Below are 15,402 nucleotides of genomic sequence, written 5' to 3' on the forward strand. Positions count from 1 at the left end.
GGCACGTAACGTCACGCGAAAATTATTTAACTCTGCTACTCTGGCTCCGCTAATATCGATTCCAATGTAACGGATTACCGCAATGCAATTTTTATTTAAGAAACAGGCACGAAAGCCGACGTCGAGAAAGCTTAGTAATTAGAAGATCTTATCCGAGTGTAAGATGTAACTTCAACGATTCCGCAAATCTTTCGGGAAAAGTGGTGGCAAAGTTCGTCCAGGAATCTACCTCCAACATCTTCTCTAACATCTAAGTTCTTCTCGGTAGCAAAGACATATGTAATTTCCGCAATATAATTTGAGGTAGACCGCGCATTTTGCATGCATGCCGCGTACGAAACCGCTCGCACAAACGACGACATCAACGGAATTACGTAAGAACGTGAATTAATTTCCACGTGTAACATATGCACATAACGGCATGATGTGAAGAGAGGAAAAAAAAAGAAAAAAAACGAAAGCTGTAATTAAAAGATGCAGGAAGCGGCGCGGTTATTAAAAAAGAATGTATCGAGTACGGTGATATTATTTTTAGTTTCGATTTTTTTTTTTTTTTGCAAGGTGGATTTTGCAAGAATTCGCTTGAACATTGTTGCGAATCTACTTCCCGGAGACGCCTCTTTCTCTCTCTCTCTCTCTCTCTTTCTCACTTATTACAGTGGTAATCGGGAACCTTTCGCCAGACGTGACCTTTGCGATCCCCAACGGTACGTTATAACAGTAAAAGTCTAGGTGTCCGCCTTCAAAACGGATCCTCGATGTGCATTCGGCTGAGTCTAAACCACTTCCGGCTAGCAGTTTCGCTAGCCTTTTGATGCAACTTTCTATAATAATGCTTCCGAAGAATACCGCGTAAGTATCCTCACCTCTATTGAACCCGACAAGGGAGTCGCTGACTTTATTGTATTGATACTATTTTAGCGGTTGTATTACGTAAAACATATCATAAAATTTTTTTTTAAAGTGCATATATTCGATCGGCATTCTGCTTTTTTTTTTTTTTTTTCTACATTGTGATGTTTAACTACTGTGGCATCTTTCGTTTACGACGCTTGTGCAACGCGGGCTCCAGAAACCGAGTCTATAAGATTAAAGTTAATGATTCATTTGGATGGAGCGGCTTTCTCCTACTGTGCCGTCGAATGGAGTACACCGCGCGGTTAATTAGCCGCGCGTGCTGAAAAAGGTGAGCGAGCAAAGAGGATGATCGTCGCGACGAGTCGCTCGAATTAAATGGGAATATTTCGATGAAGCGCGATTCGTCTTCTTGCCCTACGTTGAAAAGCTTCGGTGTGACTATCCGCTTTCGGCGAGGTATAAAAGTTCCTAAGCCTCTCGAAGCCCAAAAATGATTTGTCAAAATCCGATCGCGAGTCATACCTTAATACGTGCCATTTGTTTTCTTTTCAAATACGCCCGGTCCACTTAAGCTCTGAGGTTGCGTCAGCTGGCTTCCTTTCAAAGAAGCTGTCAGAGTTATCCTTATCCGCGATCACCTTCAAGGGAAGGTCGGCCGCTGAAGGGAACGTTCACCGGAACAAACGTGTCGCTCCCGTAAATCACGCGACAGTGACGTCGCGCCCGACGTTGACCCACCTGGTCGACCAATGGTTGACCCGGTAGTAACCGAGGGACAAGGCTAACGCGTGCGAACGGAGCCTTGTCATTAATAAAAAGTAATTACGCGCACACGTGAGTAACCGAGTCAAGCAAACTTCCGAACGGCGCATATAAACGTTAATCCGCTTCGTCGTCGTTCGAAGTTTCCATCGCGTCGGCTCTAAATTAATTTCGATATAAAAATTGACATTTATTTTGATACAAGTTCCTGGGCGCAGCTCAACGATTTATAACACCGCTCGCAATTTTCTGAAATATTACACGCTGCACAATTTGTCTTGGGTAACTACCGGCGGCGCTTGCGTCTTTCTTTTTTTTATTTATAGCGCACTCCGGGGATCTTCGGGGGATCGTATCCAAACACGGCTTCTACATTTCAAATAATATCACCCCCCCTGTCCCCGTCAATTCTAGGATCGGATCGTCTCCGGGGAATTACGGCGATCGCGCGGGCGGACTTCGCAATTCCTTCGCGTTCCATTTTGCTCGGCGGCTCTTTCTTATGTCCCTTACCGCTTCGCCGGTAGCGAGAAATCGATCAGAGCGTCGGCGCGGGATCACGTTATATTCTTACGCGAAATGTTTTGCATTTGTTTTAAGGCCAGAGCTAATCGATCCCGCGGCAGGCCATGGTCACCGCGATTTACATCGCGTATACTCTCCCGCGGCTTACAATCTCGGCGAACATCTATGCACCGGTCGCCGTTGTCTTCGCCGGTCTGTCACGGCATTACGCGTTTTACGTTTCGAAGAGAAATTCTCGCGAGCGCGAAAACAATCTCGGGGGAAAAGAAGAAGGAAGAGGAGAAAAAAATAAAAATCTCAAAGCTTCTTTTCTAAAGACGGTTGTTACGGATTTTTAAAGCGCGGTGACGCAACCGCGAGCTATCCACGTGTTCGCCTTTCAATAACGAGCACATTTGGTTCTTTCATCGCGACTTTTATCAGCCGGACATTGCACTTGTCCTATCTCGCTTTCCCCAGCCTGTCGACGCCTTATCCGTGTCTTGTCGAGCGAGTCCGACTGTTTGCATGGGAGGCTGGTGTTTACACCGCCGACAGACGCACTTACGTAAACGCCATTAAATCGGCTAGTGATTACGATTTCGCGCGGAACGACGAATGCACGGCGACGCGGCGGGTTTCCTTCATTGGCGCCGGCGGAACGCGAGAAATGACGTATTTAATTGCCCATGCCAATCGATTTTTCGTGTGCAACAATGCGATTTCAGGCCTCGTCGGGTCTCGTAATGCGCCATTCGCCTGTTTGCAATAGCGCCTGTGTATTCTGCTGCTCATTGTGTCATTGTGCAAACCCTGAAGATTTACTAAGCACACCGACGAGCAAAAGTTCGCGAACGATGTCACTCGATTTAATAAGGATAAAGAAAACAAGTCTTAAAAAATTTTTTTTTCCCCGATCTAACCCCTAGCTGCAAAATTAGATTAATTAGATAAATTTCCACTCGGGAGCTTTAAAAGTTTTTGCTTTAATTTGGAAATTTGTATAGAGATGCCTTCGATGGTTACCGAAAACTCATCATCGTTCAAATATTTTGTCCAAAAATAATAATAATAAAATATAAGGTCCTAATGATTATAACTAATTTAATATATAATAATAAATGAATATAAAAATAATCAAGCGCATTTCAATTCAACCGTAATAATCCGGCCGGATTTAATCCAAGCACGAGTATTCGACGTATAAAAGAGCGAGGAGAACGAGATAAGTGGTAATTTCGCTAATTTTCGCAGACGCAATGCGCGATGAATGAGAGCCGAGCGCGGAAACGCAGCCGGGTAAAAGCGAGGCCGATCTCCGGAGATTTCAATTCGTGCGAGCGAACTTCGTTCTTTTCCCCGATTATTCTCTCTGCCGTCTCCCGCTTCCTCTCCTGCTTTCAGCGCTCATCATTCTAAACCAGCCTTTCAATTTATGCAAATCATACTCGCTTCTAGCGGCGGCAATGACGAAATTATGAGAAGGGAGAAGCTCGCGGAGCAGCTAATAAAACACCTGAATATTCATGAATTTATTACAAAAAAAAGAGAGAAAAAAAAATCTAGTCATTCAAAAATACAGAAAGAATAAAAACTTCGAGAGAACACAAATGCATCTCGAGATGCAAAGGCAGCAAATTCCCGGCAGGCAAATTATAAATACCCACGTGTGTTAAACAATTTCTAAAAAAGAACTCCTGACTTTTGCGCGCAGATATTATTAATGCAATCCCTGACTCCGTGTCTTACAGTTTGTGAACAATGGTCGAGGGCAAACAGGCATTCCGAGTCGCGGAAGCCCGCGAGCGATCCGGCGTTGTTTGAATAGAGAGACTAAAATTACATCGCGTTGCCGCAGACCTTATTTCGCCGGTAATTTTTTCCTCATTTAGGGCGGGAGTGACCCGCAATCGGGTACGAAGGTTAATATGTACCTGCCACGTTCAGGAGATCGTTCCCCTTCGCGTGGGGGGACAAAAATAAATTATTGTTCCGGCCCGCGTTCCCGCTCGGGGGTGCCGTCGTTCCCCTTTGTTCCAGCCGGTCCTCCCCCTTCAGCCCCCTTAACCGTCGCCCCGTTGACGGCGTCTACTTCGTCCGCAACGGCGTACCTAATATAATATTCCAGGCAATTACAGTGTTTGCGGATCAAACAGAGGGACCCGTTTCATCCCCGTCCGCGACGCGATGCCCACCCTTCCCGCAGGGGCTGGTATCCCTCCGGTCCTTCTCCTCTTTTCCTTTCGCGGTGACGGCGGCTCGGTGAGAATGGCGCGAGTGGCGGAGAACGATTTTCCGTCCGCTACTTTTTTTTTAATAGAGCTGCGAGAATGTCGCCGTTCACCGCGAGATTATTCCCGCCGGAGAGCTTTCTCACTTTAAAACCCATGGATCTTTGAATTTCCATCTTTCCCAGACTCCGTCACTCCCCCTGACTTTACGGTCCTTCGTACTTTACCGTCCAGCAGTGATTAAATTTATAAACTTATCAATCTCGCTCTCTTTCTTCTTGGAACTACCGGTTCTTAGGAGAAAAATAGTTTATCGTAACGTCGTCCAATGTACAATAATAACAGAAAGGAAAAAAAATTTATAAAATGTTTAATAACTTTTTAATCTTCCTGATAAATATATTTAACTTTAAAAGCTCAAAAACTTTTAAGTATTGTATGCAGGATTAATTAAAGAAAAATTTGAAATTTAAAAAGGTAAAACTAATTGGGAGAAGATGTTACTTTTGATATCGCGATTATTTTCGAGGAAATAAAAAAAAAACAGAAAGCGAAGCGAGTACGAGGACTGAATCATTTTTACCGCGATGAGAAAGGCGTTTTAAAAGAATAGCCGGACAGAAAGGTGTGATGACAGCTTCTCGAGGGAGCGAGACAGAGAGAGGACAAGATAAATTAGCGGCGTTTTGAAGAGAGGGAAAGTGATGAGAGGCGCGTTTCCGTCGAAGAAAGAGAAAGAGAGAAAAACGAAGTTTAATGTCTCGCACGTAATTCTCACGCGTAATCGCGCCGGCCTCGCTGTTTTTCTTTCCGCTTCGGATACCTGAGAGTGCCCTCATCTTCTCTCGTATGCGCGGCAGGTGCGCGAGACTCGCGTTCCAGTTTTTAATCGCGCCTCCGCGGAAACGTCGGCCTGGACGAGCCGTGCGGACCTATTGCGCGATTTATATTCCCTCTGTTGCGCCCACACTTGGCTACGTCTCCGTCCGCTTGCGCGAATCTTACCTCACTTCAAGTTCCCATAAGTGTTCCCTCGCGCGTTCGCACGCGGGAGGGAAGTGTAAATTTCGCTCGGCCCCGCTAATAAAGTTTTGGCCCACGAAGGCCGGACATACGCGACCCCGGAAACTCGGCACGCGGAGAACAAGCCCCGGTAGTGATTTCTCGTGTCACGCACGACGACGAGCGCCGCGAAAAAATTTTAGAGCTTCTCTTTTCATCAACTCGCGCGGAAAGACGTCTCCTCCTTCGTAAATTCTACCTTTCTTCGAATTCCTTCTGGTTAATATTACTTTTAAAATCTTGCTTTTAAAAATTTTATTTTAGCCGAAAGACGGGGAATCCCCGATTGTGCAAACGATCTCGCGCGCCCTTGCCCTACAATGATGAGAAAAGGGGGCGGTATTCGGAATCGAGGAACACTTAGAGAGACGCCACTTGCACAATACGTGCCCGTCGTGTCGCGCGCGGTTACTGAAATCCGGCAGGATTTTATTTCCTGCGACTCCTTTGTCTCTCTAACGAGATTTTGCGAGAGATTTGCCGTCCCTCCGACCTCCCCCTGCCTCCCGTTCCCACCGACGACCCGGCCTGCCTGTGAATTCGATCGTACGGAACCAAATTACACGGGTCGTTCGCTTGATATTCCGCTCGTCGACTCTTCCTTCATCGGATACTTTCTTCTTCCTCGCCGCCTCCGCGATCACCTCGCGCGGTCTCCCTTTTCTTTTTTTTATTTCTTTTTTTCTCCTATTTTTTTTTTTCGGTTTTATACCCCGTTCTCCACCAGAAGTATCGCGACGGAACTTTTACGCAATTTTGGACGTGACCCGTCACGCATTCACGTACGCGCTCTGCGTAATTACGCGTCGTCTGTACATACGAGACGTTGCAAGGATGCTCGCTAACTTACAACACGCCGTTTCCAGCTATCCAAACAGCTGCTCGTTAAAAATACAATAATGACTTGAGTAACACGCGTGAAAATCCCCGACGTCGTACACGGTTACGGTAATTGATGAACGACCTCTCGAGCGGCAGAAAAGAACATATCTAATCGCTCCCGCGGTCACGCGATTACGAATAATTCATCGGCTATTTACGGTCACCTGGAAAGCAGGCGTTAGCAATTAGAACCGGAACAGCGAAAAATTAAATTCATTAGCGTAACGCGAACGAACGAACGAACGAACGTTTTTCTTCCGAAATAAAATCAATTTCTTATTTATTTTAGATATCGTAGCAGTAATCGTGGTACACGTTGAAGATACAATGTGCACGATGCGCTAAATGTTAAAGAAGATCTCTCACAACACGCCTATTATAATAAAACGTCGGCGGCTGCTTGCGAAACGGGATTCAATTTATTTTTCAATGCAATTTGCATTGCGCAACAGCGGCGGAATGTTAAATAATCGGTTAGGCAATTCGAGCTGTCACGGGGCCGGCGTTTTGCGGTGTCCCCCGTCTGTCCTGCGCGACGTCACGCGTGCGTCTTGTCGCCGTTCTCACGCCGCAGAAACGAGCCCAAGCGATCGAGTCGTGACCGCCGATCCCAAGCTGTTCCAATTCGGAAAAGCGGAGCTGTCAGGCAAACGGCGCGTTTCTTCTCGAGCGGCGGCGAGCCATCGGCGGTACAGATCGGCCGGCTCGGTTTACTTCAGCGGCCGCGTCGATGGATCCCGCACGGCCGCGGAATTGAAGCCGCGGTCGTGCGAGAGCCGGTGACGGGACCCTCTTGCGCGGTTACGGCAACTCCTACGGTGTCCTCTCTCACGTGGATACGCGAGCAGTGGTAAAAGCAGCCCTGCTGGGTCAACAGCTGAACTGGCTGATCGATATTTATTCCGGTTCTCAACGAAAAGACACGCGAGCCAGGTATTCGGCGGCGACAAAAATCGAAAGTATGCGCGAGATTGAACGCGAAACAAAAATGCAGAAGAATGGCAGATTTTCGACAAGCCGCGCCGCGCTAAAGCGAGAAAAAGTTAATTTACTTCTTAACAAATTTCTTGATTGGGTTAATTTTTTTTTCTTTTTTTTTTCTTTTTTTTTAGTTAAATACAGGCGATCGTGGCGCGTAGGGATCTCGAGTGACGTGCTCCTTTTTTGCTCGCAAGTGAGTTAAAAATATATACTTTGACCTTATCCACGATGATTAAAACCGATCGCATCACGCGGGAAAGTCAAGCGACGAGAGGCTGCGCGAATCCGTTACGCAGCTTTGGTCATTTGACTTTTGACCTCCAGCAACCCCTATTCGAGTATTACTGATCTTCAACCCTCTCGCGCGCAGCCACCTGGCTGCCATTGACTTCCCCGTGTCCTTTTAATGTTTCCCGGTGGTGCAAAAAAGGGAGAGTAATCTTCGACGCGATCAGCACTGACTTTGATTACTTTTCCCTTCTGCGCGATATAATAATCGAAGATAATTATTAATTACGTTTAACTTTTCTGATATCAAATATCAACGAGAAAAAAAAAAGAAATTTAATATTGTATTAATTTATTATTACCCGGCCATGTGTGTCGTTAACACTTTACGACGAGGTCGTTTCGACGAGAGGAAAGAAGCTGCTCCTTTGGGATTTCAATGCTGCAGTTAAGTTAGTCTAAGGTTAATAGTATCGTTTTATTATAACTATCTATTATTAATTTATTGAGAAATTAATACTATTAGCAGGTGTACTTATCTCGCAAATTATTAATATAAATTCGGTGAGATTCAACGAGACGCTAAGTGATACGAAATTAATCAACGTTTGCGATGGGACACAGAAACGTCAACTGACACGTAAATTTCCGCCCGCGAATCTATTATCGCGGCTGACATCGGGTGACGGCATTTACCGCGGTACCAAAGTGTATTGGAACGCGTCGAGAGGTTGGCAAATGATCGTGGTTTTCTAAGTCGGCGGAGCAGCAGGTAAAGAGAAGGAGAGTGCGGGTGCCGATGTCTTCTGGAAAACTAAACGCGCCACGGTCGAGCCGCGACTCGAGGCAGAGTCTCGCAATTTCACCCTTACCCTCGATCGCGCGAGTGCCCAGGGTAGCGGCGGCAGGTGAGCACGCGAGAGGGTTGACGATCCGTCGGTTGAAGAGCCACTGCCCGGGGTGACGGGGAAGAGGGTAAAAGAAAAACGAGCGGGGCATATTCGTGAACCCCTTCGAACTCGGAGAGGGATAACTTGGCAGGCGGACAGGCAGGCAGGCAAGCTAGCCAGCCGGCCAGCCTGTACTCTCCTCGCGCACAGGTGAGGCCGATATCGACCTGACGCCAGAAATACCGCGCAGCATCGACCGTCGTTGTACCTGGTCCCGCTCTCCTCTGCCCGCGAGCCCTCTTTTCCGCGTTCCTCTCCCTTCGCCGTCCACCCCCGGCGGCCGCGCGACGGAGGGTGCCGTGCAAAGTCGATGGTGGAGGGTTTGGGGGCTGACGCACGGCCTCGCCGCCGCCAATCCCTGGATCCTGGCGAACCGCGGCTGCGCCCTGCTCTTGCACCCTCCGCGGCGAGACCGTCGTCGCCGCCACCGCGAGCGTCACGACGGTTAGAGAGGGCGCCGTGACGACCTGGTGGCGGGGAGGACTCCGAGGGCAGACGTTCCAAAGCCACCCCGACGGAGAGACACGCCGAGACGCCCCTGTCTTTGGGAGCCCTTCGGTCTTAGTAAGTATCCCGGACGTTTTTTTCGCGCCCCTGCCTGCACTCCTCGCGTCGTCCTTCCTTTTGCCAAGCACGTCCTCCCGTCTGTCGGCTTTCTCGCGAAAGGATGCATGCACGATTTTCCAGCGAAACCCCCCCTTGATTCTCCAACGCGCGGGTTCGTCGGGACCGTTTCATGGAAATCGGTAGAAACGCTTTTCTAGTTTTCCTTTGCTTTTTCTTAAGTTAATTTTGTTTTTTTCATCGATATTTAATTTTTTTGCTCAATTAATTTAATGTTAAAATAGGATATTTGACGCGATGATTCAATACAGTGATTTGATCAAATTTTAAGTAGATTATATTTGACACAGCGATTTTTGTAACGCAAAATTTTTCTAGTGACGTTTATTCGCTTTTTTTTTGGCTTTGCTTGATTACAGTATCATTTAAGAAAAAATTATGTAATAAATATATCTGTATAAATAATATATATATAGATATATTTTTTTTTTTTTTAATATTAATTATTTATTCTACAATTTTGTGCATATATTTTAATTTTAAATCTATTCTTTTCATGACGAAGCTATTAATATGTTAAATTTTTAGCGCGGCGTAAACTTTATTTAAAGGTCGAGAAAGTAACTCTCGTTCTAGTAATATTATACCGTTAGTATTTCTGTCTATCTATTAACACAGTTCGTTACAGAAAATGTCTGTTTAATCTACGTTTCATGTGAAGTACTTTAGACGTTGATATCAACGTTTAAATTTATTATAACCTGACTATTACCTACAGCCTGATATCTTTGATTAAAATTAAAGAACAAAACGAACTAAAAATATTTTATTTTTACTTCCTTTTTATCTTTCTTTTTTTATCAATTTTATTTATGTTTTATTATTAATTACGATTAATTATACGTGACAACTATAACGCTCGCCGCCGAAAAGTACCCCGAATGACGAGATTTAATTAAGATTTCATCGAGTCGATTAACTTTTCGAATGTAGCTCGCTGTATTGTTGCATAACGCGGTCCAATTGATGCACCGGAAATTCCTGTGTTTCCGTCGAGCTTGCGATCGCACGGGGAAACGCGGACGTCCGTTTCGTCCCTTCGCAAACAACGGTTGATGAAATAACACGTGGCTGCCAAATAACTATATTGCGACGCGGCAAAATGGGGGAGCAAAAATTACCATGGGAAGTTACGCACGTGTAATACGCGGTCTTCCTCAAATGTAGACGGTATACGACGAGATGTTATAGATAGACGCAGAAACACTAAATTTAAATCCTCCCATCGGTAACGCCGTACATAAGATAATAGAAAGGTTAGTAAAAATTGTGTCGATAGTATGTATGCGAGGGGACGTATGAATATGTAGAGTACGAACGCGCGCTGCGCGTTGTCGCTCCCGACGATTGCCGGGTTAAATTGTAATTTTAACTCTCGAAGGTCGACGGACTCCGTCCCACCCTCTGACGTATCAATTTCCACCTTCGATCGCCCTATCAATTTCCTACTCTTTTCTTTTTTTTTTTTTTTTTTTTTGACCCAGCAACGCTTTGCGCTAATTGATAACGTCGCCAGTAGCTCAGCGCGGAAGCTGACTATTCGTGGGCACAGATTTCAAATCTGCATTCTTAAATTAAAAAAATAATTCCCTCCCCAATAGCGCGTGGAATGATTTTTTTTTTTTTCTTTTACTAATCAGTGGGGAAATATTGCCTGCCGTTGCAGACTCGGTTGTTAACTCGGCTGAAAAGGTGGAGGGCCCGGGGACGCGAGGAGCCAAGGAGTCGGTGAACGACTCGAAGGAAGAAGACGGATCGGCAGACGTCACCTCGACTCTGAGCGGCCTGCTCGCCGGTCTTCCGACCTTGGCGGGCCCCCAACGCCTTGCCAACTCCCTCCGGCAGAAGTTCGCCAGCAACTCCGGTGAGTTGATAAAACGCAAGTTTTTTTTTTTCTTTTTTTTTTATTATTCACCCGCGGCCTTCTTTCGTACACGGGAAGGCTCGTTTCGCCGTTGCTTAGTCCGCCGATCGATTGCGTTGCGCCATTAACGAGAGAGCCACGGCGACGACGACGATTGACAGGCGCCATTTCGCAAACGCGCGAAAAATACGCGAAGAGTCGTCGCGTCGTACCGGATGGTCGCCCGAGGTCCCGACTTAAATGCTACTCCGCATTATTATAGTAATTTACGATCGATCAGAATACGCGCCTCTTGCCGCTGTAAAGTGACCGACAGATCGGGATAGGATAACGATAGGCTAAATGAATAATGAAAACCTCCGATGTATATCGCCGTACAAAAATACTCGCTCCTCGATAAAAAAAAATCAAATCAGATAGATTATGAATTATGTACGCTTCTCATTAGTTACACCTGCCAATCTTTCTAAACCGCAAGATATGTTAAATTTAATTCTGTAGTACTCGAATATATATATATTTTTTTCTCCTGCTGGCAATTAAAAAATATAAGAAAAACCTGATAAAAACAATCGATATTGTCCGCTGTTATTATCGAAGTACTCCCTTTTGCACTAACACCTGTAAAGTGATTAGCGATAATCCTGATAGCAAGTGTATCACGTCGACCCTCGCCTCTTATTTTCTCGACGCCCTTCGCGTGCTGTTTTTATCCACGTCGTAATGCGATACACCAAGGCTCGCTCAGATACACGGTCGATCTCACGACGTCTCATCTCGGGGGGGAGCCTTCGTTCGGTATCGCGTTCTTCCTCGCGATGGGAAATCCAGAAGAAAACTACCTCTCGAGGTGCGTGCGTTTCCACAGCGTGTTTCTTTCTCGCGCAGATATTCCGCGTCAACAGTTTCGCGGGTCAACGGCGCTCGCGGAATTACAAAGTTGGAAATCGGGGAGGGTTGAGTGATGGTGAGTGGATACCGTTTCGCGCTGACCACAGGCCGGGTCAGGGCTCCCCTAGCTTCTCTTCGGCAACTCTTTCCCTCATTCCCGGAGCCGCAGCCTCCGGTTCCGTGATCTCGCGAGAAGCGGCCCGTCGTCGCGCGGCAGGCGTGTTACGCGCGCGCAAAAGTCAGTTATACCCGCGAGCTAATCGTTGCCAAATCGGTGATCTGTTGTAGGTTACCCCCGGCCCGGCCTGATGCGCGCCGCCCCAATCGCGACGATCTCCTCGTCACGCTCGCTTCCCGAGGTCGCACGACTTGGTTGCGACCGCGGTTAATCCCTTCCACTAAGACACACACAAAAAACAAAGCTCAGAAGACGCCGGTCGCATCGCCGGCGACCGCCTAGGAACCATGACGACGATACCGATAATCAACATGGAGTTTGGCGAGCTCAAGGAGATCATCTGGACGAAGCTGCAAGAGCCGAAGGCTCAGCGCAAGCTGATCTTGATCATCGTCTCCGTGGCGCTGCTGCTGGACAACATGCTGTACATGGTGATAGTACCGATTATCCCCGATTATCTTAAATACGTCGGCGCGTTCGGGCCACCAGTCGAGGACGAGGGCAACGTCACTATCCCGACCGGCCATCACGGCCAGGACTCCGCCACGGGGGTGCTGTTCGCCTCGAAAGCAATCGTGCAATTAATGGTGAATCCGTTCTCTGGCGCGCTAATCGACCGAATCGGCTACGACATCCCCATGATGATCGGTCTCTGCATCATGTTCCTCTCGACCAGCGTGTTCGCGTGCGGCAAGAGCTACGGCGTGCTGTTCTTCGCGAGGAGTCTGCAAGGTGTCGGATCCGCGTTCGCCGACACCGCCGGCCTCGCCATGATCGCCGATCGCTTCACGGAGGAATCGGAACGCTCGAAGGCTCTCGGTATCGCTCTGGCGTTTATCAGCTTCGGTTGTTTAGTTGCGCCGCCGTTCGGAGGCGCGCTCTATCAATTCGCCGGCAAGGAGGTGCCGTTCCTGATACTGGCGTTCGTCAGCCTGGCGGACGGTTTCATGTTGCTGCTGGTAATGAAGCCGATCAAGGAGCAATTGCAAGACCGGCATCACGAACCTAAGTCGACGATACCGATTTGGCGGCTGCTGATGGACCCGTACATCGCCGTGTGCGCGGGCGCTCTAATGATGTCGAACGTCGCGCTCGCTTTTCTCGAGCCGACGATCTCGCTGTGGATGGAGGACACGATGACGCACGACAATTGGAAAATCGGGATGATCTGGCTGCCGGCCTTCTTCCCGCACGTCATAGGCGTCGTGGTCACCGTAAGAATGGCCAAACAATATCCGCAGTATCAGTGGCTAATGGCGGCGGGTGGTCTCGCGCTCGAGGGCCTCTGCTGTTTCATTATACCGTTCTGCAGTTCGTACAAGGTGCTGATGATACCGCTGTGCGGCATTTGCTTCGGCATCGCGCTCATCGACACCGCGCTGCTGCCTACACTCGGCTACCTGGTGGACGTCAGATACGTGTCGGTGTACGGTAGCATTTACGCGATCGCCGACATCTCGTACAGCGTGGCGTACGCGGTGGGCCCTATCATCGCCGGCGGTGTCGTCGAGGCGATCGGCTTTACCGCCCTAAACGTCGGCATCGCTTTCTCGAACCTGCTCTACGCGCCGGCCCTTTACTATCTACGTCACATCTACGATTTCAAGCCGTTCCAGGACGAGGCGAACGTGCTGATGCAAGACCCGCCCGACAAGGAGTATCAGACGTACGTGCTGCAGGAGCAACGGCCGATCACCGGCGAGATCGGCAACCATTTGAACCAGACGACGCGCATGGAAACAAATATCGATCAGAGCTACGACCAGAACTATCAGACGACCGGTTACGATCAACGCGCCGGCGGTTACGGTGCGCAAAATACGGCCGGTTATAATCAGCCGGCTTACGAACAGCCGCCGGTTTACAATCAGTCAGCCGGATACAGCCAGCCGGCCGAGTACGCCCAGCCGAGAAATTACGCGGCCGAGCGTCAGGATCAGCGGGGTGCTCAGGGTGACGTAAACCCCTTCAGGAGGCCGGACGCGACGGATCAGAGGCCGGCTGGGGACAGCAACCCCTTCAGGCAAGGGATGTATTAGAGCGACCACCGCCGAGTGTTACCGTGGCGATCTAACTGAACCGAATGTACGTTCCCGTCGCTCGAGAGTGCGCTCGAGATATCTTCGTGACTGGCTTCCACTTATATCGGCAAGAGAGAATCGACGTCGTCGCGAGGCAAGCGAACGCGATTAAGATCAGAAAGAAGAGGAGGAGAGATCGCCGACTGCGCCGGCATCCCGCCGGACTTCGATCGGAGTATGCACGGGTGATTAACGGGGATGGCAGATCAACGACTTCCAAAGTGATTCCCTCGAGGATCTCGCGACGGGTTCACATTCGCGAACAGTGAGTCCTGATGGTCCTGGCTCGAGCTTCCGCGCGCAGCTGGTAATACGAATCGCGTGGAGACGACAGACGGCGCAGTGAGAGGGGGAGGAGAGAAAGGTAAAAGATAGAAAACGTTGCTGAATACGCGACGAAAATGTAGAACGAGAGAAGAGAAATAAAAATTGATTGTACGAGCACGCGGAGAGGACATCAGTCGTTTTCATCGGTAATAAGGACCGTGAGGAAAATAATTAGTCGCAACATCGAAATAAAATTAGAGTGAGAAGGCGAGGTGTGTCGGTGCTACGAGGGTAAAAAAAAAAAAAAAAAAATGAAAAAACAACGTTCTTTAATCGAGATGCAAGGATGTTACTGCGCGAAGTGTAAAAGAATCGAGAAGAATGAGGGAGAAAGAATTCACGGCCGTGACGAAGGCTTCCCGTCAGCAAGGACCTTCGTTCGCGGATTGCCGCCGGGCAAGTTTTAAGTTTTTATCACTTTCGTTAAAAAATTATACATTGCTGAACGGAAATAACATATCATAATTAAGGCGTCAGAAATCTAGGAAATAAGACTTTAAGTTAAGTAGGCGATTGTACAGGGGATTGTCACGAAGGCGGTCGATTTGCCCCACGAATCGCTCTGTATTGGCAAGGTACTCTCATTCCACTTTCGATATTTTTAATATCGTTACTAAACCGACTATAAATAACGCATTAATAAATTAAACTTCTATTACGGAAAATTATTTTCGATAAATTAAAATAAAGTTCTTTTTACACGCGCGTAATGTTTTATTTTTAGATCGTTATTTTATTAGTAAATTTTATTAATAAATTTCATTAATATTCATCGAAAAATATTTGTTACAATCGGTTTACCATACGATAACTTCTTCTTTTTTTTTTTTCGCACCGATTGAGTACTTTGCCGCAATAATGGAGCAATACCAGTACCAAAGCGCGAGCGCGTCAAAGTAAACATATCTGTATTTTTATGAGATTACTTTTCTAATGTAGGAATACATTTCGTTCGGAACTGGTCAGGGGGGGTTGGTTC

General features: G+C 47.6%; 1 protein-coding gene and 1 long non-coding RNA gene across 2 annotated transcripts in view; one reads left to right on the top strand and one right to left on the bottom strand.

The window, feature by feature from the left end:
• LOC139112003 (uncharacterized) overlaps positions 1-15,402 on the bottom strand; it is a 60,211-nt gene that overhangs the window by 4,226 nt on the left and 40,583 nt on the right. The gene's annotated exons all lie outside the window — the stretch shown is intronic.
• On the top strand, positions 10,809-14,686 carry Vacht (Vesicular acetylcholine transporter). The gene is made up of 2 exons (XM_070672696.1): positions 10,809-10,946; positions 12,126-14,686. Exon 2 carries the CDS (start codon positions 12,303-12,305, stop codon positions 14,052-14,054), a length of 1,752 nt encoding a protein of 583 aa, XP_070528797.1. The 5' UTR covers positions 10,809-10,946; positions 12,126-12,302; the 3' UTR covers positions 14,055-14,686.

Source organism: Cardiocondyla obscurior, linkage group LG26 (genome assembly GCF_019399895.1).
Source record: "Cardiocondyla obscurior isolate alpha-2009 linkage group LG26, Cobs3.1, whole genome shotgun sequence".
Taxonomy (NCBI): Eukaryota; Metazoa; Arthropoda; class Insecta; order Hymenoptera; family Formicidae; genus Cardiocondyla; species Cardiocondyla obscurior.

Bases quoted from the DNA above. Each gene is read 5' to 3' on its own strand.
- Vacht (XM_070672696.1), top strand. From the start codon at position 12,303: ATGACGACGATACCGATAATCAACATGGAGTTTGGCGAGCTCAAGGAG.